Source organism: Lynx canadensis, chromosome C1, assembly GCF_007474595.2.
Source record: "Lynx canadensis isolate LIC74 chromosome C1, mLynCan4.pri.v2, whole genome shotgun sequence".
NCBI classification, from domain to species: domain Eukaryota; kingdom Metazoa; phylum Chordata; class Mammalia; order Carnivora; family Felidae; genus Lynx; species Lynx canadensis.
Window position 1 is genome coordinate 111,171,949 of NC_044310.1, and position 23,720 is coordinate 111,195,668.

Consider the following 23,720-nt stretch of genomic DNA (forward strand, 5'->3'; position numbering starts at 1 on the left):
CCTTTGCCACGTGCTGCTGATGGGTGCAGAGCTGGGAAGGGGAGCAGGGTTTGTGGTGGAGGGGTAAGGGCTGGTAGTGGGGACCCACACACCTCCAGGGCCTTTGGAGGTGGGGGCAAGGGTGACCGTGGCCCTGGCTGCAGCATGGCCCTTCTGCCCCACAGCCATGCACGAGGCCTCCAAGAAACTGAACGAATGTCTGCAGGAGGTGTACGAGCCCGACTGGCCTGGCAGGGATGAAGCAAACAAGATAGCTGAGGTGAGCGCGTGAGGCAGGTGGCCTCAGTCCTTCCCGGAAGGCCCTTCTCATCTCAGCTCCCGGCCCGTTCCTCACCCACGGGGACAAGCCCTTCTGGTTTTCAGGCATCCACATGCCGTGTGCCCTTGGGCAAATCACCTCGACTCCCTGACCCTGGGCTTATCCGTTCCCTTAGAGTTGCCCCATGAGAGGCCACAGGGCAGGAGTGATTTTATAGTACACCCATTCCACACCCAAGGAACCCAAGCTTCTGAGAAGCCTCTGAGCTGTGAAGTGATGGGGCTGAAGCTGACCCCAGGTCACTGGGAGGAGAGGGTGGGGGACTGGGTGCGGCCCAGCTCGCCCAGCCGTATACTCAGGGACTCTTACGTCCTTCAGAACAATGACCTCCTCTGGCTGGATTATCACCAGAAGCTGGTGGACCAGGCACTGCTGACCATGGACACATACCTGGGCCAGTTCCCTGACATCAAGGTGAGAGGCACTCTCTATAGATCGGTCCTGCTCTGGCCTGGTGGCCTGTGCAGGGGAGCGGGAGAGGAGACAGAGGGGTGGGGGGAAGGGTCAGCCTCCGGCCCCGCTCAGGCACTGAGGTGGCCATGCCCCGAAGGCAGGCATCTCCCTCACCCAGCGATTCATCCCTCCAGGGCTGCTCCCTCTGAGGCCAGCCCACCAGCCCCCAGCCCTGGGCCTTTCAGAGCTGACAGCTTTTGGGCCCTGAACCTTTGGGTCTCCGGACTAGGGGAAGAGACCCCGTGGTGCATGTATGCGTGTGTGGCCATGTCACTGTGGAACGACTATAGGGTTGTATAAGGTGTATTGAGGGCATGTAAGGCTTGGGCCTGTGTGCCTATAGGTGTCCTGCATTAGCCTATGTGTGCTTAGAAGGGAATGTATGTATTGTTGTGTTTATTCCCTCTTATCTGGGTGTATATGTGTTATTGTGTGTGTTCCGAGAGCCGGCCCCCAGGTACTGGGAACTGTCAGTGTGCCAGGGTCCCCACTGAGGCCAGTGGGCCCCAGATGCTTCAGACGTGGAAGCAGAGATGTTGAGCCCAGATGCTGACTGCTGTGCTAGACCTGATACCCGGGGGGTCAGGCTCCATGCTGGCCCCCATGGCTGCCCAATGCAGATGGCTCAGGCTCCTGAAGAGGCCTTATGAAGAGTATGGAAGGGAGGCTAATGGTGGTGGCCTGGGAGAAGAGAAGCCTGGGGTCCAGGAGGCGTCTTTAAGGAGCTGAGGGCCAGGCCAGGGTGGAGGCTTGTCCCACAGTACTGGCTGGAGGGTACTGACAACAATGGGTGGATATTGAAGGACATGGTTTGGCCTCTGTATGAGAAAGGACCCCAGAGGGCAGGGACTGCCTCGAAGGTGTGAGCTCTTTGCCACCAGAAATGTTGGAGTACGTGTTTCAAGCATGTATGAGATGCCCTTCTTGAGCCCGGGGTCGACTGCCCTGGGCCCTTCGTCTTCCCCCAGTTTCTTTGGGCCCAGCCTGGTCAGCATCTCAGCATGGGTGAGGCCCTGTTCAGCACCGCTCCCCCACCCCGTCTGTCCTCCAGTCACGCATTGCCAAGCGAGGGCGGAAATTGGTGGACTATGACAGCGCCCGGCACCATTACGAGTCCCTCCAAACCGCCAAAAAGAAGGATGAAACCAAAATTGCCAAGGTAAGGGCTGGAGGGCAGGGCTGCAGGGGAGAGTTTTTAGGCTGGGTACCCACGTCCCTTGGAGGGGCCTTCCTCTGTGCTGCCCTCCCTGCACCCCTTTGCACTGTTGACTGTCTCTGCTCCCCAGGGGCAGGAACCATCAACGCCGCTTGCAGATGGCTTTATAGCAGGTGACTAGTCCCAGGTAGCAGAGGCGGGTGGAGGATGGTGCTGGACCCACGGCGGCGAGTGAAAGGCCCTTGTGGGCACTTGGGTGAGGGCCCACTTCCTGCCCATCCTCTGGTGCTTGCTCTGGCCCTTGGTTCCTCCACCCCACTCTGAGGCCACTTTCCAGGATGAGAACAGGCCTGGCTTGGGTTTCACTGGAACGGCCCTGCCCGACCTGGCGTGCTCTGAGTGGAATTCTGTCATGGGATCTGATGTGACCCTATCTCAGCTGGAACAAGCCTGGGGGCACAGGGCTTGGGCTGGCCACACTGTCCACAAGTGAGGGGCCGAGGGTGGGTCCCCCTCCCCTCCCCAGCCCACCCCCACCCTGGAGCAGGACCAAGCTTGCTGAGCCCCTCTGCCCCTGCTAACGATTCTCACATTTTGCTTTGCAGTTGGAGTGCAAGTTTGCTTGCACAGTTTGCTTTGCACCCCCTTGTCTGCCCCTTGCCTGGGGCTCCCCTTAATTCTCTTGACCTCGAGGGGCCTTTACCTGCTGGGCGGCTGGCCCCCTGGAGGGGCGGCCAGCTTGTCTGTCACTGTGTTTGGGACGTTTGGACTGGTGTTTAATATCTGTGTCTCTGTTTCTCTCTCCCCATCTCCCTCCTGTTTCTCCACTCTCCTTCGCCTTGACCTCCCTTCCCCACCCCCAGCCTGTCTCGCTGCTTGAGAAAGCCGCCCCCCAGTGGTGCCAAGGCAAACTGCAGGCTCATCTCGTAGCTCAAACTAACCTGCTCCGAAATCAGGTGACACTGGCTTCTAACCTTGCACGTGCTGGCGCCTTCTGGTCTGTTGTCCTGTCCTTGGCGCTGGGCGCCCGTCTTGCACTGCCCGGCGTGGGGGGAGGGCTCAGTCTCTTTCCTGGGTTGGTGAGGGGCAGGGCTGTTTTCAAATGCCTCTGCTGGGAGAGCTCCTGCTTCAGAGGAGACCTGAGGTCAAATGTGGGCGACTCAGAGGGGCCTGGGGCTCCGGTTAACCTGGGGTGGACCCCAGTCTGTTGCTTCATGCCTGGGTCTCTGGTAGTCCTGAGAATCTATGAAATCCTAGCCTCTGGGAATGCAGGAAAGCCTCCGAGCCATTTGCCCTCTCTGAGGGCTCCTGTCCGGACATGTGTTGTCCTTCAAGCCTAGTAAAAGTTGTGAGGTTGTCCAGAATTTATTGAGGAGACACACCTGCCCAGAGAGGCGAAATCTCCAGCTCGAAGGGACCCTTGGGAACTGTGGGCCCTCATGGTGCCCCTAGAGGGGAAACCTTGGGAAGGCTCTGCAAGTGTGTTTGGGATCTGAGACCTGGGGCCTGGAGGGTTGGCTCTTTGGGAGTTTCTCGAAGGGCAAACTGTGCACCACATTGGTTCTGGAGGGCTTCTCAGAGGAGGCCTTTGTACAGAACTCCTGACTGATCTTAATACCCTGGTAACACTTCGCTCTTTGCAGACCTCTGCCCTTGGGATGGACTGGGTGCCTGGTGAGCGCAGTGTGGCCAGGGACGGCTAGATACACCCTGGGAGAGGTGGCCTCATGGTTTCTCTCCAGGGAAACTGGCAGGACTCCAGCACCCCTTCGTGGTCCTGAGGTGGGGGTGGGCAACAGAGCCCTGACCCAGTAGGTTGGGTTTCTCTTTGGGCAGTGGCCCCATTTTTTCTGGGCCACCTCCTGATTTCATCATCTTCAGCCTGCACGTGTTGAACGCTTGTGATGTGGAGGGCTCTGGGCTCAGCATGGGCTCGCGGCCCAATTTCTTATCTGACCTGCTGCCTGATTTCTTTTAGACTAGAGTTATGGGGTGACTTTGGAGGCACTGAGTTGTTGACAGCCCTACCCTGAGGGTGGCTTGACCCTGGATCTCCAAAGTCTGGGGGAGATGGCCCTCAGGAGGTGAAGGAGGAGCTAGAGGCTGGGGCACCATCCCTGCCTGTAGAGTTCAGGACTTCTGGCTGGAGGGGGTTGGGGCCACTGACCCAGACCCAGGCTTTCTGCATAATTTTCCCTGAGATGGGTTTGGCAGGAGACCAGGTGAAGATTTTTGTTGCCTCTGGGAGACTGTGGAGCTTGGGGTGGTGCCTGTGGCTGCTTTTGAGCTCCCGGGTGGGGTGTGGGTAGGGGATCCTGCTGGGAGGGCCCCATCCCCCCACCTCAAGGGAGCCACTAGGGAGGCTAAGGCATATGATCTCATCTTTGGATGTTGGACTGCAGATGTTTGGCCTTTCAGCCCAATTGGCTTTCCCATTTGGACCCAATTTTTATTTGAGCAGATCCTCTTTCTGCCCCCACCCTGCCTCACGCCTGGCTGGAAGCTGGGGAGTCTTCTGAGTTCCCACGGGCAGCTGTCTGGCTGTGAGCTGGGGTACTGTGGTCCCGGGGCTGCCCTGCTGGCTGACTTGACTTTGGGGAGATAGTGTGACCTGGTGAGGCTGTGTTCTCTCAAGCTGACCAGTGCCACATATTCCCTGGGCCAGTTCTGAGCTGCTCTCCGCACTGGCCACAGTTCCCTAAAACCTGCCTGCGGGACCCCAGTGCCCCATGGCATGGTGAGCGGGCCTGTTTCCATCTGTTCCACGTGTCCATTGGCGTGTAGCCAAGCCACCGGGGCTTCAAGATCTCTCCAGCAACGGAAAGCTCTCCCCCGGCCCCCTGCCCCCTCCAGTGCTTCAGAAACAGCCAGAATATGAAGAATGTGACCCAAAGGGAATGACAGACACAGGCCCTGACTTCCAGGAACGCTAAAACGGAGCCACCCTGTTCTTCACAGGATTGCTGGGCGTGCGAACAGAGTTTGGCCTACAGCAATGAGCTACTAGGCCATCTTCAGTGTCATTGCCACCGCTGTTCGTCTGGGGAGTCAGGACCAGTGTCGTGGGGTAGTGGCCGAATCACCATGGAGAGGTGGTCTCTGGGGGTACGGGAGCTGTGCCAGAGCTCCTGGGGAATGTGGGTCTTCAGCCAGACCCGTGGCAGTTGGGTGGGAGGGGTGTGTGACAGTGCCAGAACTCATTCTGTGGGTTCTACAGACCCACAGTACCTACCTGAGTGGCTGACCGTGGAGTACGGCAGGGTGGGCCTGCTGGGTCTGGTCCTCTCCAAGAGCTGCCGGAGGCGTGCATGCTCAGACAGACATTTCTTTACTTCCTTTCTTTCTCTCTTTCTTTTCTTTTCTTTCTTTCTTTCTTTCTTTCTTTCTTTCTTTCTTTCTTTTTCTGTCTTTTGTTTTTCTGTCTCTTTCTTTCTGTCTTTTCTTTCATCTTTCTTTCTGTCTTTTGTCTTTCTTTCTGTCTCTTTCTTTCTGTCTTTCATCTTTCTGTCTTTTGTCCTTCTTTCTTTCTTTCTGTTTCTTTTCTTTCTTTCTTTCTTTCTTTCTTTCTTTCTTTCTTTCTCTCTCTCCCTCCCTCCCTCCCTCCCTCCCTCTCTCTCTTTCTTTCTTTCTGTTTTTCTTTCTTTCTTTTGTCTTTCTTTCTTTGGTCTTTCTTTCTGTCTTTCTTTCATCTTTCTTTCTTTCTTTCTTTCTTTCTTTCTTTTCTGTCTTTTGTTTTTCTGTCTTTCTGTCTCTTTCGGTCTGTCTTTCTTTTGTCTTTCTGTCTTTCTTTCATCTTTCTTTCTCTTTCTTTCTTTCTTTCTTTCTTTCTTTCTTTCTTTCTTTCGTGTTTCTGTCTTTCTGTCTATCTTTTGCCTTTCTTTCTTTCTTTCTTTCTTTCTTTCTTTCTTTCTTTCGTCTTTCTGTCTCTTTCTGTCTGTCTTTCTTTTGTCTTTCTTTCTTTCTTTCTTTCTTTCTTTCTTTCTTTCTTTCTCTCTTTCCCTATTCCACCTTTAATTTTTAAGTTAGATTTTAAACAGTTAGGCAAGGAGCTTATTCTAGCAAGCTCCAGCAACCTGAAGATAATTGTCATCAGGAGCAGGGTGGTCCCTCACTCCTCCAGCCTCACGCCCATCCCCGAGGCTGGGCTGGCAGGGAACAGCAGGGATAGTGGGCCCGGAGCTGGATGGGACAGCTGGGTGGGCTGCGGAAATCGTGTGCTTTGTGGCTCTGGTCTGTCGCTCTGGTCAGGTGGCTGCCTTTGCCAGAGGCCTGAGAATGTAAGGCTGCTGGTGGGGAGTGTTCCCCGGGGAGGGGCCTGCTGCGTTCCTGGGATGTGACTCAGACTCTGAATCCAAGTCACCCCCCTGAGTCACTGTTTCCAGCAGTGTCCTCCCAATGAGCTAGCAGAGCCCCTTCTCTGCCTGGGGTCTGTGACTCACTGCCACTCTCACCAGTCTCCGCCTTTGGCTCTGGGATGGGGCCTTAGCGCCACCTGGTGGGTGTGAGCGGGTCTGGAGGGCACTGGGCTGGCCCTGCCAGGGTGAGGGCTTTGGGGGTGAGCCCTGGCACCCTGCCCGGCAACCTAGCTCCCTCCTCCCCTGGCCCTGCCCTCACCCCCATCTTTCCCCTGTCCTGCTTGGATGCCTGAGCAGCTGCCTCTGGACTCTGTGTGGTGGGGACAGGTCACAGAGGAAATGCTGCTACCACCTCCTCCAGGGAGGTGAAATGCAGGCTGGGGGCTGGGGCTGAGTAGGAGCCTACCCTGAGAAAGGGGTACTCAGGCAGGGACAGCAAGGACAAGGCCAAGGGAGCTGGGCAGCAGGCTGACACTTAGTCTGAGAAGGGTTCACGTGTAAGTGGTCAGGGTCCCTGCTGGGCTGGGTCTGTGACCTTCCTGTGCCCCAGCCTCTGGGCCCCTTGTCTGGAGCCTTCTTGTTGTGCCCTGCTCATTCCTCCTCTCCCTCCTGGCCCACCTTGGCCTGACGCGGGTGGGGGTGGGTGGGGCGGGGGTGTCCCTTTTACCATGGGGGTGGGAGGTTAGGGGGAGCAGATCTTGGGGCTGGGAGGTTAGGGGGAGCAGGTCTCGGGAGGTGGGAGGTTGGGGGAACAGATCTGAGCGAGTGGGTAGGAGGTTGGGGGAGCAGATCTCGGGGGTGGGAGGTTGGGAGAAGCAGGTCTTGGGGGGCGGGTGGGCCTGGCCCGGTCCCAGCTGGCTGGGACAGAGGCCTGGCGGAGGGGCGGGGAGTGACGGGTCCTGCCCCTCAGGCAGAGGAGGAGCTCATCAAAGCCCAGAAGGTGTTTGAGGAGATGAATGTGGACCTACAGGAAGAGCTGCCGTCCCTGTGGAACAGGTGAGTCCCCAGGGGTGAGTCCCCAGAGGTGGTGGTGCTGAGCCTTGGCCTCCCTCCTGAGGATGTCTGTCCGCTGTGCCCTGTGCCCTCCCACAGTTGGTGTCTCTGGTGAAGGTGGAGGTGTGTCGGTGTGTGTGTGTGTCTCCTGGGCCGCCCGCTGACCTGTGTGTTCTCTTTGCCCCTCCCTCCCTCTCTCCCGCAGCCGTGTAGGCTTCTATGTCAACACGTTCCAGAGCATTGCGGGCCTGGAGGAGAACTTCCATAAGGAGATGAGTAAGGTAGGTCCCGGTGACCCCTTTGGGCCACGCTCTGCTGCCAAGGGCCAGGGTCAGAGGCAAGGACGGGGCCGGCCAAGCTCCCTCTTTTCCTGCTGGGGCTTGGTGCACACTAGTAACCACAGTGCTGCCTCTGGGCCTTGGGGAGAGCCGCCTGGTCCTGGCCTCCAGGAGCTCGCTGCTCTAGAGCGTCCAGGCCCAGTGGGAGTGCTGGGGAGGCTGTGAGCAGGGCCCACATGCCTGGCCCTTGCCCCCTCCTCACCCCGTCCTATCCTCCCTGCCTGGATGGAACCAGACCCTCCTGAGGTTTCAGTGTGTTCTCAGGCGACACTGGCTCAGGGAGCTCTGAGAATGCTGGCCCTTTCCCCGCTCGTAGGCAAATAGTCAATAAGTTCCTAGAATTTCTCAATTTTTTTCTCATGTTTCTTAAGACATTGAAACGCGTCTGTTTTATCTGCCAGAATCCGGGGTAAGAAGGGGTCTGATTAGCTTGAATTCCTATGTTGTATTATTTTCATTTTAACTGGCAGTTAAACTACGAAGCAGAGTTGGAGAGACCCAGTGTTGGCAGCCCCTCCCTCCATGCACTCGAGGGGTCACTGACTCTGTCTCTTGGGCCCAAAAGAACCAAGTGATGGCGGTGGAGTCCAGGCCCAGGGCAGGAGGAGAAGCAGCAGCTTGGGGTCTCTTCCTGAGCCACCACCCTGACTATGATTTCCTGCCTTTTAGGTCTTCCCATTCTTTTCCTTCCTGCCTTTAAACATTTGAGACAACTTATGAAAAGTTTAAAAAGGGAAGAGGTGTTTGGAGGAAGAAAACATTTATGTAAAGTAGGAGGAAAATTCAGTTCTGAGCTTCCTAGTGGTCAAAGCGAAAGAGGGAAATTTTTTTCAGGAGTGAGAATCACTGTGTACACGGGATAAACCTCTTCTATCCTGTCTGTGCTTTTAGTGAAATCTTTGGCAGTTGTAGGGTGGCCTGAAAACATCTTGGCACAATGACCTTAACAATTAGAATCAACAGTTAGTTTGCAAAAACAATTTAAAAACATTTAAAAACTGTACAAGCTGCATGAGGCATTTTAGGAAATTTCTACAAGTAGAAAGAAGAGAGAGGATGGTCCTCAGAAGCAGTAACGATTAGTAATGTAGCCCACTCCCTCCATTCTTCCCCTTTGTTTTTCTGGGTTTGGTGTGCAATTCCCAGCTCCCTACTCCTGGTAAGGGATGGGGTGCAAGAAGGGGTTAGGTATGGGGAGGAGCAGGGATGTTACTGGAGAGACAGAGGTGTTTGGTGGCCCCAGAGGCTCTCCCCACCTGCTTGCTGTCCCCCTGCAGCTCAACCAGAACCTCAACGATGTGCTGGTTAGCCTGGAGAAGCAGCACGGGAGCAACACGTTCACAGTCAAGGCCCAGCCCAGGTGCGTGTAGCCCAGCACTGTCTGGCCGTCTGGCTGAGGGTGGGGTGGAGGGAGGTGTGGTCTGGGGCAGGGTCCTGGGGCAGAGCTTGCTCATTCCTGGAAGACCAGGGCAGGGCTGTGTCTGCCCCGCCCTGGGGGTTTGGCCTCTCTGTGCTCAGGGGGACAGGTTAGGGCACCCCACATTCCTCTGGTGTGTGGCATCAGAGAAGGAGCACTCCTGGACAGTCTGAGCGTCACCTGACGCCTGAGCCTGGGCCTGGGCCTGGGCCTGGCTTCCCTTCCTGTGGAGCCCAGCAGCCAGGGTGCCTGCGAAGCCTTGGAGGTGGGGCCCGGGGACTCCAAGCTTCCGTGCTGGTGGGGAGCCACCTGGAAGGGGAGCCTTCCTCCCCCAGCAGGGGCGTAGTGCCACCTTTTCCTTTCCTTGCTCCTGGGAAAGCCCAAGTCCCTGGATGGTGGCATCCTGGGCACACACAAAATCATCCTTGTTCCTGTCCTTGGCCTGGTCTGGCCTCTCAGGGTCCCCTCCAGCTGCGAGGAGATTCCTGCTTCCTGAGGGGAAACCGTGAGGGAGGAGGGAAGTGCCTTGCCCTCTGGCTGCGGGTCAAGGGAAATGATAGCCTGTCTGGGATTTCCCTTCCGTTTTGGCTTGCACCTGTGACAGCACAACCCACAGGGTATGGATGGACCTCAGCTTCCTCTCTGTGAAACGGGGAACATATATCTGCGTCTTGGGGCAACTGGGGGGCCATGGAGGACTAAGGAGTTATTCAGGGAATGTTGCTCTTCCTCTTCTCTCTGAAAATGAACCGGAATGTGTGTGACTGAGAGAAAGGAGCCCACAGGAGGCCCTGAGGCCAAGGGGTGAGCAGGGGGCAGGGTAGGGGTGGGGAATCAAGGCCAGGTCCCTGCAGGGAGGAAGGGTCTCTCCCTGTGCTGGGCCTACAGGTAAGATGGGAGGGTGGTGAATGGAGGCCACCTGGGCAGTGCAGCGGCTGGACCCAGTCTTCCTGTGGGAGAAGGCTGGTGTGAGCGGATGGGGAGGGGAATGGAGGGGATGGGGGGAGTGGAGCTCTGTGAACCTCCTTCACTGCAAGGTGGCCCATTTTGCAGCCTGGTTGCCTCCTCTCAGAGGCCTTCCAGCGGCCAGCTGCACCCCCCTCCAGGCACTGTGGGCCCCCAGAGCCCCCGTGTGCTGAACCACAGGCAGGGTGGGTGGCCAGCAGTCTCCCTCAGCTGGTCAGCCCTGGTTCGGGGCTGCACCCTCTCACTTTGTCAGCTCTGTTCCAAGGCGCCTGGCCGCATGCCCAGGTCAGTGGGGTTCCCGGGACTGGGCGATGGGGGTTAGGGTTAGGGCAGGGTCAGGCCCTCTTCATGGCCTTTGAGCTTTAGGGGAGGCTTTGCCCCTTGGCACCCCTCTGAGCAGAGGGGTTGCTGATGAGGAAAGGGAGCAGGCCAGCCTCAAACTGGGTGTTTCCCCAAAATGAAGGCCTCTGCGTCCCGTCCGTTCCCACAGAAAGAAAACTAAACTGCTCTCCCGGCTGCTCAGAAAGAAGAACAGGTACCGGCACCGAGTGCTGCATTGTGGGGGTGTCTGGGGCCGGCACCTGGCCGGCCGACCCCTGTGCATGCGCCTAGCATCCTGCTCCGAGGGTGCCACTAACCCCTAACCTGTGTCCCCTGTTTGGTGCTGCGAGCAGGGCTGCTGTGGGAGGGAGCCGGCGGGGCAGCAGGGCTGTGCTGTGGCCTGTGTGTGTGTGTCGTGGGGTCGGAGGGCTCAGGGGCTATCTGGTGGGAATGAGGAGGGCAGACAGCCTGAACTCGGTTGAGTGGGTTCCTCTGTGTGCCACAGCACGTCCACTTGGCTGTGGCCCAGACCAGGAGGTTAACGGGAGGAATGTAGCCAGAAAGGAGCCTCGGCGAGAGGGGAAGGGGAAGGGGGTCTTGTAACACAGTGGTGGGTTTTAAAATCTGTGTGTGTGTGTGTGTGTGTGTGTGTGTGTGTGTGTGTGTGTATACTATGTTTATATGTATGCTTTAAGGAGGCAAATACATTCCCATGAAACACAAATTCGGTAGAGATGAGAAGGGACCACAATGTCTGTCCCATCATCTCAACACCATCCTCCAGCCCCACCCCACCCCCCAGGCGATGTGGTCAGTAGCTTCTTTGGATCCTTCTAGAACTGCCTTGTCCAACACTTGCCCTGGGAGGCTGGTGAGCACTTGAAATGTGGCCAGTGTGACTGAGCAGTTGAACTTTTAGTTTCACTTAATGTAAATATAACCTTCAACAGCCATCTGCGGCCGGTGGCTAGTCTTTATCGGTACCGTCCCATGGTTTCCTTATGCAAGAACAAACGTACATTTTCATTTACTGCCCCCTTGCTCCCAAGTGGTGCTCATGTGAGAGACCGCAGCCTCTCACCCCCGGATGCCACTCTGTGGCCCTCTGTCCCAAAGGGCCTGTAGGCGCAAAGGTGTGGATGGTGACCGCGGTGTGGGTGGGAGCATGGGCCCTGTGAGTTGGGCAGTGGTCGGTGTCCCGGTGTGAGTGGGTGGACTGGCGGGGAGGCCGGCCGGGGTCTTTGGGGGCTGGCTGAGGAGGGGGGCCCAGCTGGGCACAGGGGCCGCTGCAGGACGTGTGGGATGAGACTCATTCGCCTCTAGGATGTTTGGCTTTCTCGTGCTGTGGAGCTCGGCTTCCTGGTGGAGCCCAGCAGTGGCCTGTGGGTGGCTTCCCCGAGGACCGAAGACCTCCAGCTTGGAGCTCCTTCCGGGCCGTCACTGTCTCCAAGGCAGGCCCTGTGCCCACACCCCTTCGTTTCCACCCATTCTGAATCACGCATACATGAACTTCTCACCTGTAAGCACGGGGACACACACTCGTACACACGTGGACATCGCATTTTCATGGTGAATCTATGTGAACACACACACATACACGCTCTCCAATTCACATGTTAACAGACACATGCTCATACGCGCATGCACATGCATTTCCACACAGATCCGTGCACACATCCCATCACAGGCACACCTGTGCATTTGCACATTCCCTTTTGTACGCAGTGACTTCCCTCCATTGAGCTTTCTCCCCGTCTTGCCTCCACAGTGACAACGCCCCTGCAAAAGGGGACAAGAGCCCTTCGCCTCCTCCAGATGGCTCCCCGGCCGCCCCGGAGATCAGAGTCAACCATGAGCCTGAGCCGCCTAGCTCAGCAGCAGCAGGGGCCGCCCTCCCCAAGTCCCCGTCTCAGGTAGGCTCCGTGCCCCCTCCCCTGCTCCCTCTTCTTCCTGCTTCTCTCTCCTTCCCAGTCCTCTCCCCAACACCGGCCTGGGCTCCCCTCAGCGGCCTGCCTTCTCCTGGGAACGCCTGTGACCGTGTGTCTCCCTCTGCTCTCCCACAGCACCCTCTCCTTCCCTCTTTCCCTGACCCTTGGGGCTGCTGACCTCCTCATCTTCCTTCCCCCCCCCCCCCTACAAGGGGCTTGGGGCCCTCAGCCCCAGGGCATCCAGATCTGCAGAGGCCATTGCTTTCTGTCCTCCTCACCTCTCTTGGCATGAGGCCATGCAGGACCTTCACAGGGTCAGCGAGGGAAAGGGCTCGGGGAGGGGAGCATGAGGTAGCCAAGGGGCACAGGCCCTGGGCTTCCAGAAGCCTCCCCCAAGAAGCTTGGCCCCCACTCCTACCCTCACCAGGTTCCTCCAGCTTTCTGCCATGTCCCCAGGAGCTGGCCTGTGGCCCCGTCTGAACTGATAGGCTTTCCCAGCTGTCAGCTCCTGGCAGCAGCCCTCTTGGTGGTTGGCCATGACCTGCCCCACAGCTGATTAGACGTGAAGAGTGTGACAAGAGCCCACACTTGAATAGCACTTGCTCTGGGCCCAGCACTATGCCACCACTTCCCACATTTTCATTCATTAAACCGTCACAGCCACCCTGTGAGGCAGATGCCCACCCCACCTCAACAAGTGAGGAAACCAAGGCTGGGGGGCGGGGCATGGTTCCTGACTTGCTGGAGGCCCTCCATGGGCAGGTGTGTGGCCATCCTGCCTGGCCCTCTGCTGGGCCCTGGCTCCTGCTCTGTGCTGACCTCCACGGGTGACAGACAAGAGAGCATGGGCCCCTCCCGCAGGAGATGCAGAGAGGGTCCTGAAAGGACAGAGAGCCCAGGTCATAGCTATTTCTCAGCGACAGCTTCTCTCCTCAGTGTCTCACCCAGGTGGGTGACAGCCCAGACCTGCAGCCCCCTCCCCGCCCTGCCCCCGGGCTCTCCCTTCTTTCTCCTCTTCTTTTCTGTTCTCTCCCTGTCTCTCTCCTTTCACTTCTTCCCCCTCCTGTCCCCTTCTCTGTCATCCACTCTGTCTCTGCGCAACATTTCTGGACCTCCTGCCTCAGTCTCCCTCTAGGGGTGGCCCTGTGGTCCTGCGCCTCAGGCAGCCGTGACTCTTCTTGTCTTCCTCAGTTGCCTGGGTGGGGCCAGGGCCTGGGGTGTGACTAACCGTGGCTTTGTCTCTGTCTGTCCCCCCTCCCCCACCCCCACGCTCTGCTGTGCCTCGCTGTGCGGCCCCTCACCTGCTGCCGACCCACAGCTCCGGAAAGGGCCACCAGTCCCTCCACCTCCCAAACACACCCCGTCCAAGGAGGTCAAGCAGGAGCAGATCCTCAGCCTGTTTGATGACACGTTTGTCCCTGAGATCAGCGTGACCACCCCCTCCCAGGTCAGCCGCGGCCACCGCGGCCCAGCTCTCTCTTACTCTCTCGGGACATGCATGGCCTTCTTCCTTCATCCCACGCCCTGCGCCTCTGCCTCAAGAGCCAGAATCTGGCCTGAGAGGTTGGACCTGAGCCTCCCCCTTGCTCATTCATCCACCCCTCCGTTCATCCTCCCCCATCCATTTCTGAGCATGGACTGTGGCTAGATGCAGGGACACAGGCGGGTGGTCCTCGGGCAGCCGGTCAGCTTGGTAGTGGCCTCATGCTTCCACTGGTGCGATGGCTGAAGAGGCATCAGCAGGGAGGATCCCGGCCAGTCCAGGAAAGGCCTCCTGGAGCAGGTGACATTTGTCAGGTAGCTGCAAGTAGACACATTGCTTTAGCCAGAGTCAACAGTGTGTGTGTACGTCGGGAGGGGTAGGACATGGGCTCAGGAGGTCAGAGTTCAGTGCATGCAGAGTGCAGCAGTGGGGCAGTGAGAGGAGGCAGGGGGGAACACAGTTGGGAAGGCCCTGGAAAGTCTGGCCAAGGCACATAGACTGTAGCTCCCAGACATGCCGACTGGCCTTAGGAGTGGGACAGTGCTTGGGCCACGGAGCAGGGCTGCTGCTCGGAAGTGTCCTGAGAAGGCATGTAATGCTCATCCATAGGTGGACAGAAGGAGGGCTGAGCAGGAAGGTTACTGCGGGGGCACGGACGTGGGCTGTACAAGGTCAGATGGGCTCACAGAGGCCACCGTGTGCTCAGCCCTCCAAGCCTGCCCTCCAGGCCTCGAAGCCATGGCCCTTCCCACTACAGCCTCGCCTGTGGTGCAGGCTTGCTGATCCCAGGCTGTGGCTGGCCCGTGCTGGAGGGCTGCCCTAGAACTACTCTGCCCAGGGCCTCTGGTTGCTGCCTCCTGCCCGCTCCTTTGCACAAGCTCAGAGGCCTGGGGTTGGGGGGCGGGGGAGGCGGTGCAGGGCAGAGGGTGAATGTGGAAGGAGAGGCGGTTGGGAACCGAGGATGGTGATCTCTGCTAAGAGTGGCCTAAGGCTGAGTGGGCTTCAAGCCGGGACAGAGTTCTCTGAGTTAGAAATAGGAACTTCTGGTATGGGGTGGCTGGGTGGGCAGGTGGGTGATTTGCTGGCTCGGGCTCGGCAGGCCTGGGAGCCCCTGTCTAGAAGGTGACCAAGGCCGGTTCAGGGGCTTCTGAGAGGAGAGGACACCGGGTGGCATGACCTCCGGGACAGCTCGCTGCTGGAGCGCTCACCAGCCTGAGTAGGCCTCCACCCTAGAGGTGCACATGAGGGACACGGGGTCACGCAGAGCGCTAGGAAACGCTCAGTAGGGGATGGTGCCAGCCCCTTATCGACACGACCTTGTTGGGTTTTCACCTGAGCTCTTAGGAGGGGGTTGTTGCCCCCGTTCAGCAGGCGAGGACCCTGTAGGCCTGCCCGGCAGCCACACCGCCCTCACTGAGCGTGTTGGCCTCTCTGTGCTCACCGCATGCCTCCTTGCTACCTGCTCTGCCCACTCCAGGGAGCCAGGTCTCTGCCCGGAGATGGGAAGCCTACACCATGGGTGCTGTTGCTGGGGGCTGGGGCAGGCTGTCTGTGATGCTGTGCTCACAGGGCTGCTGGGCAGGGCTGAGGTGAATAGCCTGCATCCCTGCACCGGAGGACAGTTGTGGTCCTGCGTGGTGGGTAGCTGGCTCGCTGGGAGGCAGGGAGGGAGGATGTGGTCTGCCCTTTGGTGCCCCTGTCCCCTTGGAGCACAAGAGGGCAGCTGTCTGGGCTTGAGTGACCTCTGAGAAGGAGCTGGTGGCAGGGCTACTTGGGGGAGAGAAACACTGCTACCAGCTGGCAGGGGTGGTGGGGCACCTACAGGCCATGCACCCACGGTGTCTTGAGCACTCACTCACTTAGAGAGGGCAGGGTCATGGGGACAGAGCAGTGGCCCCAACCCCAGCCTCATTAGACAGGGATCAACCTAGGGAAAGTCACTAGCTGGGGGTGGGCTTGGGGCAGGGGCTTGGGACTTGGGGCCCCGTGTCCAGGAAGTGAGACCACTCAGCCCGGGCTCTCCGAGGTCTGTGCCTTGTCCCCTGAGCTGTGGGACAGCTGGCACCTAGTGTTCTCAGAACTGAGAGTCTCAGGTCTCTGCTGACAGGCCACAGCTCCGCTGTGAAGTCCCATCTGGGGAACCCATTTCCCCAGGACCCAGGTCTTGGGTCCTTCTAGACGCAAGGCTTTACGTGGACGTGGGCAGTCTCCTGGGGCCATGCCTGTTACCAGCACATTCCTGGGCTGCACTCAGGCCTGCTGAATGGGAGTCTCTGGGGGTGGGGCCTGCGGTTTGAGTACAGGTGCCCCCAGTATCGGGGAACCCACACCTAAGATTTGGCTCCCAGGCGGTGTGTGTTGGCTCAGCCCTGTCCTCACTCTGTGGAGCTGGCGGGTGGGTGGGTGTCACCACAGGTGAGCTGTGTGGGGCAGCGAGGGGGGCCTGTCCTAGGGAGGGCGGTGGACTGTGCTGCTTCTGGGGGGGCAAGGGTGAGGCTGGGAGAGCCTGTGGGTGCGGGGAGCAGAGAGGAGCATGCACCGGGAGCCCACTGCGGTCTGCAGGACAAGACAGACCTCTGGCTGGGCTGGGCTGGTGGGTGGCTACCCCAGTGGGCCTGCTGCTGATGTCTGAGGGGGGTGGCGGGTGCGGTCCTGTGTGCGTGGAGCTCGTGCCAGAGTCGTGGTGGGGGCAGTGCTCCCACGTGTGAGGTGGACGTGAGCGTGTGTGCCTGCCGTGAGCTCCCCGTGGAGTGCTCCCAGCCTGTCACTAACTGCCTTCCTCCTCTGCCACTGCTGCCAAGTTTGAGGCCCCGGGGCCTTTCTCGGAACAGGCCAGTCTGCTGGACCTGGACTTTGACCCCCTCCCGCCTGTGGCGAGCCCCGTGAAGGCGCCCACACCCTCTGGTCAGGTTGGTCTGAGCCCGCCACCACCACCACCTGCGGACCTGCGGGTCTCTGGGGCGCCGGGCCGTGGGCTCATGTCTGGCCATGGGTGACCATCTAAGCCACCAGGCCTTTAGGGTCCTGGGGTCAACAGGCTTTCCTCCCACTCACTGCCCTTCCCCTGGTGCCCTGGCCCCCTATCGCCCCCTGGCCCTGCGCAAGAGGAGGGGAAGAGCAGACACGTGTCAGGGAGAGGGCCCTCGGGAGGAAGGTCAGCTGAACACGCACTTGGTAACTTGCGGCCTCGGTCAGCCTCCTGCCCCTCTCCTGGCAGCGGCTCTGTGTCTGGGCACTCCCTGGCAGGTGTCCAGGACTTGGCCCCCTGGAGACCCTGGAGCCTGGCTCCGTGCTGCCCTGAGCCCGTTGGGCTCCAGGGCCTTGGGGTGGGGGTCCCTGGGGACTGCTCGTCTGCCCCCTGTCACTAACCTTTGCACTAACTCTGTCCTTCTCCCCTTCTGCTGCGCCTAGTCAATTCCATGGGACCTCTGGGAGGTAAGCTGTGTTTGCTCTGTGCCCACCCCCAGGGGGAGCTGCTCCTCCCCGGCCCACCTTGCCTGGTCCTGCACCTGGCCTGCTCACAGGTGCACACACACGCACGCCCGGGCTGGTGCTCATGTGCGCAGGAGCTGGCCGTCACTGCCTGTCTCCAGGTGTCCCACTGCTTCCCCTCTGCCAGGCCCTGCGGGGAAGGGGCTCTTCGGTTTAGCCAGAGAAGGTCCTCTGTGGTTTTGGCTCAGTCGTGGGGTCTGTGAGTGGCCCCGTAGGATGGATGTGGTGTTCTCCTGCTGGGCTGCAGCCTGCGAGGCAGGGCAGCCTTGGGGTGGAGGGTCTTCGTCCTTGAGAAGGTTTGTGTTTGTGGGGATCCTACAGGGCAGCGGCGTCGGGGAGACGTTGGGATAGAGGACAGGAGGAGGGTGGCTCGAGGGACAGGAGAAGCAGGGTGAGGCCAGGTGCCCTTATGCGAGCAGGCCTGCTGGGCAGGTGTCCTCATCACCTGGGGGCTCAGGCACGAGGCTCAGGGAGGGCGTGGGGCCGCACTACCACTATGCAGCTTCTGAAGGAGCAGGAGCCGCTGTGTGCGAGTGCTGGAAGCACTTCTCCCAGGAGCTTGAAGGCTCCGAATAGCCTTGCTGTGGAGGAGGCCAGAGGAAAGCCTGGCACGGGCAGCCGTTTTAGCGAGGGGTCTTTGGTGGGTGCTGAGCCGCGTGTGGCTCGTTTGCGCCTGCTCATCCCTTTGTCAGGAGTAGGAGCAAGGAGGTGGGAGTGGTTTTCCCTTCAGAGGGTCCGTGTGTGTCCCTTGATGGGCCAGGCTGCCCGCCACAGGCACCCAGTCTCCCCTCTGCCAACGCTGGGCCGCTCATGACTCTCTTCTCTTGTCTTGTGCCCTTGCCCAACACCCCCTCCTCCCTGGTCTTCCACCCCTCCCGCCCTGCTCTCCCTGGTGGCCCATCACTAGCCCACAGAGAGTCCAGCTGGCAGCCTGCCTTCCGGGGAGCCCAGTGCTGCCGAGGGCACCTTTGCTGTGGCCTGGCCCAGCCAGACGGCCGAGCCGGGGCCTGCCCAAGTAAGTGCCCATCTGCCAGCTCCCAGTTGTCCCCAGTCCCTGGGGGTGTAGCAGTGAGGAAGAGCCTGGAGGAGGAGGCACAGGATGGACAAGGCCACTGTGGGCCTGAGGGTGAGGTCAGGGCGGTGAACCAGGAGGCCCCTAGGATGGGGCTTACCACTCCTGCTCGCTGTGATTTAGGCCAGATTGGCCCCTCTCCCCCTTGCCAGTCCCACCCCAGCCTCCCAGCTTAGGCCTCCTGCAGTGGGAGGGAGGAGCGTTCAGAGCATCTCTCTGTTTGTGGCAGGTACTTTCCAGAATTTTCTCATTTAACTTTCACCCTAACCTAGACATTTCCTCCTTTTACAGATGAGGAAGTGGGGGCTAGAAAGCTTGAGTGATTGATTGTGCCCAGAGCTCGGAAGTGGCCGAGTGTGAGTGTTGGCCCAGGTCAGCCTGACTGAGGCTGGACAGTGTCCACTCTGCCTTGGCCAGGCCCCTCCCCCCATGGTGCCCAACACTGTGCTGCCCCCTCCTTGGGGAGCAGGTGTCCAGGGCTGGGCAAAGGCTGCTCCAGCCTGCCCTGAGTTGTTTGGCCAGGGACAGGCACTTGTTGCTGTCCCCGATCGCGGGGGTCTCATGGCTCAGCCAGCAGGCCAGGCAGGTGGGAAGAAGCTGAGGCCTGGCCAGGCCTTGGCCTTAGAGGACAGGGCCTGTGAGGGAAGGTCGGGGCGGCATCCAGGGGCCTGTGTGGCACGTCACTTGGCATCTCTGTGCTGCCAGCACCTTCTCCAGCAGCTTCCCATGACAGGCACCCAGCCTCTCCTCCAGGAGCTCCCTGTACTGCCCAGCTCTAGACACTGCTGCTGTCCATGGCCCTTTCCTTGTCCAGGTCACAGCATCCGTCCCGTGTCTGACCCCATGCCGGCATTTGTGTTGCAGCCAGCAGAGGCCTCCGAGGTGGCGGGTGGGACCCGACCTGCGGCTGGAGCCCAGGAGCCCGGGGAGACAGCAGCAAGTGAAGCAGCCTCCGTAAGACGACAGGGACCAAGACCCTGTCTTTTCTTTCCTGCTGTCTGCCCGCCCTCCCGCTTGTGGCTTCCTAGCCCTGTGTGTTCCCTGTGCTCCTTGCTCTGTGCTGGTCCAGGTCATAGTTCCCGTCGAGGAACCCGGAGGCAGACCAATCTGGCATCAGTCACAGAGACCCTCCCCTTCCCTTGCCCCTGTGGCCCCTGCCCTCTGGGACCCACTCCCCTACCACGCTGACTGTGCTTCCTCCCCTCAGAGCTCTCTCCCTGCCGTGGTGGTAGAGACCTTCTCAGCGACCGTGAATGGCACCGTGGAGGGCAGCGGTGGGGCAGGACGCTTGGATCTGCCCCCGGGGTTCATGTTCAAGGTACGCCCGGGCCAGCTTGACCCCACAGCCTCTGCTGCCATCTGAGCCGACGGTGCCCTGGCGGTGTGGTCACCCCCTTTTACAGATGAAGACCCTGAGCTGGGAGGCTATGTGGGTTTGCCCAGAGTTCCCCTGCCCCCACTCCCCCTGCTACCCAGTGGGCGGGGTGGCGTCTTGAGCTTTCAGGATCTCCTGTCAGCACGCTGAAGCCCCCACAAGGCCTGGTGCACTGTGCTAGGTTGCAGGGGGGGACCAAAGGCGTCTGCGGGAAGGGGTGTTGAGCTGTTCCCCAACCTCTGCAGGTACAGGCCCAGCACGACTACGTGGCCACCGACACGGATGAGCTGCAGCTCAAGGCTGGTGATGTGGTACTGGTGATCCCCTTCCAGAACCCTGAGGAGCAGGTGAGGGCCCTGGCTGGCTGAGGCGGGAGTGGCCAGCAGGGGGCAGCAGAGACCTGCCAGCTACAGACCTGCAGGCACAGCGCCGGCTGCTCTTCCCTCCTCCTGCTAGCTCCTTCTCTCTGTCTCTGTGCCCTTCTCCCCTGACTCGTTTTCCCCTCCCTTCACCTCCCCCACTCTCTCTCCCTTCCCTTTGGCCCCTTTCCTGGGCCATCACATCCCCTACCCCGGTCTTCTCTCTCTGTTTCCTCGGTCAGCTCTCCTTCTTCCTGGGCTCTGCCTTTCTCTCAGTTTTTTGCATCCAAGTGGCTTTCTTTCTCCCCTCCTCCCTTCCCTGCCCCTGTCCTCCACGGCCTCCTCTCTCCTGGGACAGGATCCCTGGCCACCCCTCTGTGAGCCCTCCTGCTCGGCAGTGAGCTGGCGAGGTGCCCACTCTGCAGCGTCACATTGGGCCGCCTCCTCCAGGCTGGCCTTGCCCTCTGCCCACAGGCACAGTGTATGGGTTCCAGCAGGCCCCCCTGAACACCCTCAACTGTGTCCCCAGCTGTTTCCCAGGCCAGATACCTCCCAGACCCTCCCTCTGCTGTGGCTTCTCCTGGTTAGTTAATGTCACAGTGAGCTCCAGCCGAGACTGGGGCTGGCGCAGAGCGGGGACTGCCCTCTACATTCTGACAGGCTGCTCGGGTTCGGGCCAGGAGGTTTGAGTGCCGAGGGTTTCCTGGGCCCAGTGCTAAATCTAACAGCTTCCTTCAACCCTTGGGTCTCCACTGGTCTTCTGGGGGCCAGCCCTGGGCTAGGCGGGATTTTAAGTGGAGTCCTGGCCCCCAGCCCACAGTGGGGGTCATGTGGGTGGGTGGATGAGGTTCAAAAAAGACATACATAGGCTCTGTGACAGGCAGGTAATGACGTAACAAAGGCCTAGGGAGGTCCCAGGCAGAGCAAGGTCAGTGATGGCATCTGCCACGGCCAGAGGTGTATGGTCCCTGTGGACCTAGGGATCGGGGTCTGGGGCTGGGAACACTGCCAGGACTTGGGTAGATGGTCCCTGTGAGGGGTCAGTATGAAAGCAAAGGCCAGGTTTGAGTCTGAGGGCTTGATGGGGTGGCCTTGGGTCACTTGAGGTGCGTTTAACTGGTCAGTGCTCACCAGAAACTTCTGGTATTGTTTGTAGAAGTCTGGAAGGACAGCCAATGTGCTCTGTGAGCACCAGACAGTGAGAAACTCCTTGGCCTGGGATTGAGGGATTTTAGACACATTCAGACCAGCACAGCAGTTAGGTTGCCTTTGTAGAGAGAGGAGAACTCACCCCAATGACAGTTAAATCCACATGCTGAAGAGCGGATGTCTCCTGGCTTGGGCAGGTTTGGGTCTGGGATGGCAAGGAATGCTGCCTGGAGGAGGCGTTCTTTCAGGTTGGGTGTGACAGGCTAGAGGAAATGATCAGGCAGAGGAGAGGACATCCTCCCAGCAGATCCTAAGTGAGCCCCATGTCCTGTAGGGTTTGAGTGCCCTCCGTCCCCATCCCTGTGTGACCTGGGTGCCCTGTTTTGCTCTCAGGATGAAGGCTGGCTCATGGGCGTGAAGGAGAGTGACTGGAACCAGCACCTAGAGCTGGAGAAATGTCGGGGCGTCTTCCCTGAGAACTTCACCGAGCGGGTTCAGTGAGGGCAGCAGCTGCTGCAGCTGTCTGGGCATGTGGAGAACACCTTTTCACAAAAAATGTGTGTGTCTTTCTTTCTTTCTTTCTTTCTTTCTTCCTCTTTCTTTCTTTCTTTCTTTCTTTCTTCTCTCTCTCTTTTTTTTCCTGATTTTGTTTTTGAACTTTTGAAAAGCGAAGGGAAATCGAGAGAGAGACCTAAGCCAAGAGGTGTTCTCCCAGGGATTAGGTTGTGTTCCAAAGAGTCTGGTTTCGGCGAGTCCAGTGGCATCACCAGTGTTCTTGAAGCTGCCGTGTCCCCTAGTTGAGTTCCTGGCCGCCCCCACCTCCCACCGCGCCCGCATGTGTGCCTGGCCGCAGGGCTGGGGCCTGGGGGCCGCTGAGCCGCCTCGCTTGCCTGAAGCTTCGGGCCAAGCAGTCTGGGCAAGTGTCCTCTTTCTCCTGGCAGCTGCTGTGGGTGGGGTCGGGTCTCTCCAGAGACCTGGGGGCCCAGACATCAGGCTGGCCTGGCCCTGCCCCGCAGACCGTCTGTGTGCTGTTTGAAAATAAACCTTAGTGTTCAAAACGAAATGAAACAAACTGAACAAAAACCCTCAGAAAATGTGTGTTTGTTGTATTAGTTCTCCCTCTGTTTCTGTCTGCAGTGCAATGGAACCGTGATTATCGGTGGCTTTTTCTACTGGGACAGTCCACCCCCCTTAACCTGCTGCCAGGACAGGTGCTGCTGGGCCGGAGGCTGCATTCTGGCTGTGGCCCCAGCAGCTACGGTGTGCCCGACAACACTTCCTTTAGAGCTCTTCTGGGTCTGGACCCTGCGGAGCGCTTCAGCCCCTGCCCCCTAGCGTTTTTAGTGGTGGTTGGTTGGGATACAGGAGATCGTGGGCTTGAAGACTCAGTTGCCTGCCGCCTTATTTATTAATTTAATACATGTGAGAACTCGGAGGTCAGGTGCCAGAGACTCCATTTCCCAGATGAGGAAACTGAGGCCCAGGGAGGTTCAGTTGCTTGCTGATCAGCAGTGGGACTAGGTTCTGAACCCGAACATTTGGCCCTGGGTGCGTGGGAAGGTCTGAGCCTGGTGGCGGTAAAGACAAGTCAGCCCACCCAACTGCTCCTTCGTGCCACCTGCCTCCCTTTCCAATAGGAAGGTCCCCATTGCATGCAACCCTGTTCTTCAGCTCCTCAGTAGACTTGGGCTGCCCTGAGAAGCCTGTGACACATGCCTGTGGTGGCCTGGGTCCCTCCCAGCAGCCACCGGAGCTGTGCTCATGGGCCTAGGGACCAGCTGGACCTCCAGGTGCAAGGGACTTGTCTCTGCAGAAATCTGTATGGTGGTAAAAAGCCAGTGAAGGAGATGAACGTCAGAGTCTTAGATTTATTTTTGGGTAACACCCTTGAGCTGTGCTTCAGGTGGTGGCATCGTCGCTGCTGTGGCCCTGCCCCGTCTGTGGTTCGCAGTGTGGGCCCTGCCAACCATAGTTTCTATGAGCACAGGGAGGCTCATTTCCTGTCAGTTACCCCCGCTTCAAAAGCTTTAGCTTTTCATTTGTTCGTCCCTTCCACATTGACAGCAATTGCTGGTGGAGCCGGGCCTGAAGCCCAGACTTGGTCAGCTCCACTGTGCTTGAGAACCTGGGGTGTGTGCCCTGGGGCCTGGGGGTGTGCCACGAGAGTCTTCATTTTTATTTCATGATGAAACACTGAAACATTATGCAGGAGAAAGCGTTTGTCTTAGGTTTATCACAACATGAGATTCATGGATGTCTCAAATGGTGGCTTTAAGCAACACCCCCTGACCCTCAAGGGGGTCCTGCCCCCTGCACCTGGGCTAAATTTGTCAGGAAAAGCCCTCCTCTGTATCACAGGGGTGGGGTCTGCAGGGAGCTCCCTGCGGGCAGTGGGAGGAAGCTGAACCTGCAGAGAGAGCTCCCAGAGGCCGGGAGCCTGGGTGCAGTGCCCCTGTCCAAGTGGGTGGGCAGTTGGCCTGAAGACTGAGCGGGGCTAAGTGGGAGCTGGGACGCTACCAGGTTTATGTCCACCTGAGAGAAACT

General features: G+C 59.0%; 1 protein-coding gene across 20 annotated transcripts in view; it reads left to right on the forward strand.

Annotated features, from left to right (window-relative positions):
* BIN1 (bridging integrator 1) overlaps positions 1–22,270 on the forward strand; it is a 55,222-nt gene extending 32,952 nt beyond the window's left edge. For 2 of the 20 annotated variants that reach the window (XM_030325145.1, XM_030325146.1), the window contains exons 4-13: positions 165–259; positions 638–733; positions 1,824–1,931; positions 7,194–7,279; positions 7,482–7,557; positions 8,892–8,974; positions 12,087–12,231; positions 19,501–19,611; positions 19,914–20,015; positions 21,570–22,270. In XM_030325145.1, the coding sequence (XP_030181005.1) occupies positions 165–259; positions 638–733; positions 1,824–1,931; positions 7,194–7,279; positions 7,482–7,557; positions 8,892–8,974; positions 12,087–12,231; positions 19,501–19,611; positions 19,914–20,015; positions 21,570–21,677 (1,010 nt within the window). In that variant the 3' untranslated portion in view covers positions 21,678–22,270. Of the gene's footprint in view, positions 1–164; positions 260–637; positions 734–1,823; positions 1,932–2,791; positions 2,885–7,193; positions 7,280–7,481; positions 7,558–8,891; positions 8,975–10,487; positions 10,533–12,086; positions 12,232–13,564; positions 13,694–16,530; positions 16,639–17,140; positions 17,165–18,128; positions 18,237–19,157; positions 19,248–19,500; positions 19,612–19,913; positions 20,016–21,569 lie in introns of all 20 variants that reach the window. The other 18 variants (XM_030325127.1, XM_030325128.1, XM_030325129.1 and 15 more) reach the window with 18 other exon arrangements.
* The last annotated feature ends 1,450 nt before the right edge of the window (positions 22,271–23,720 follow it).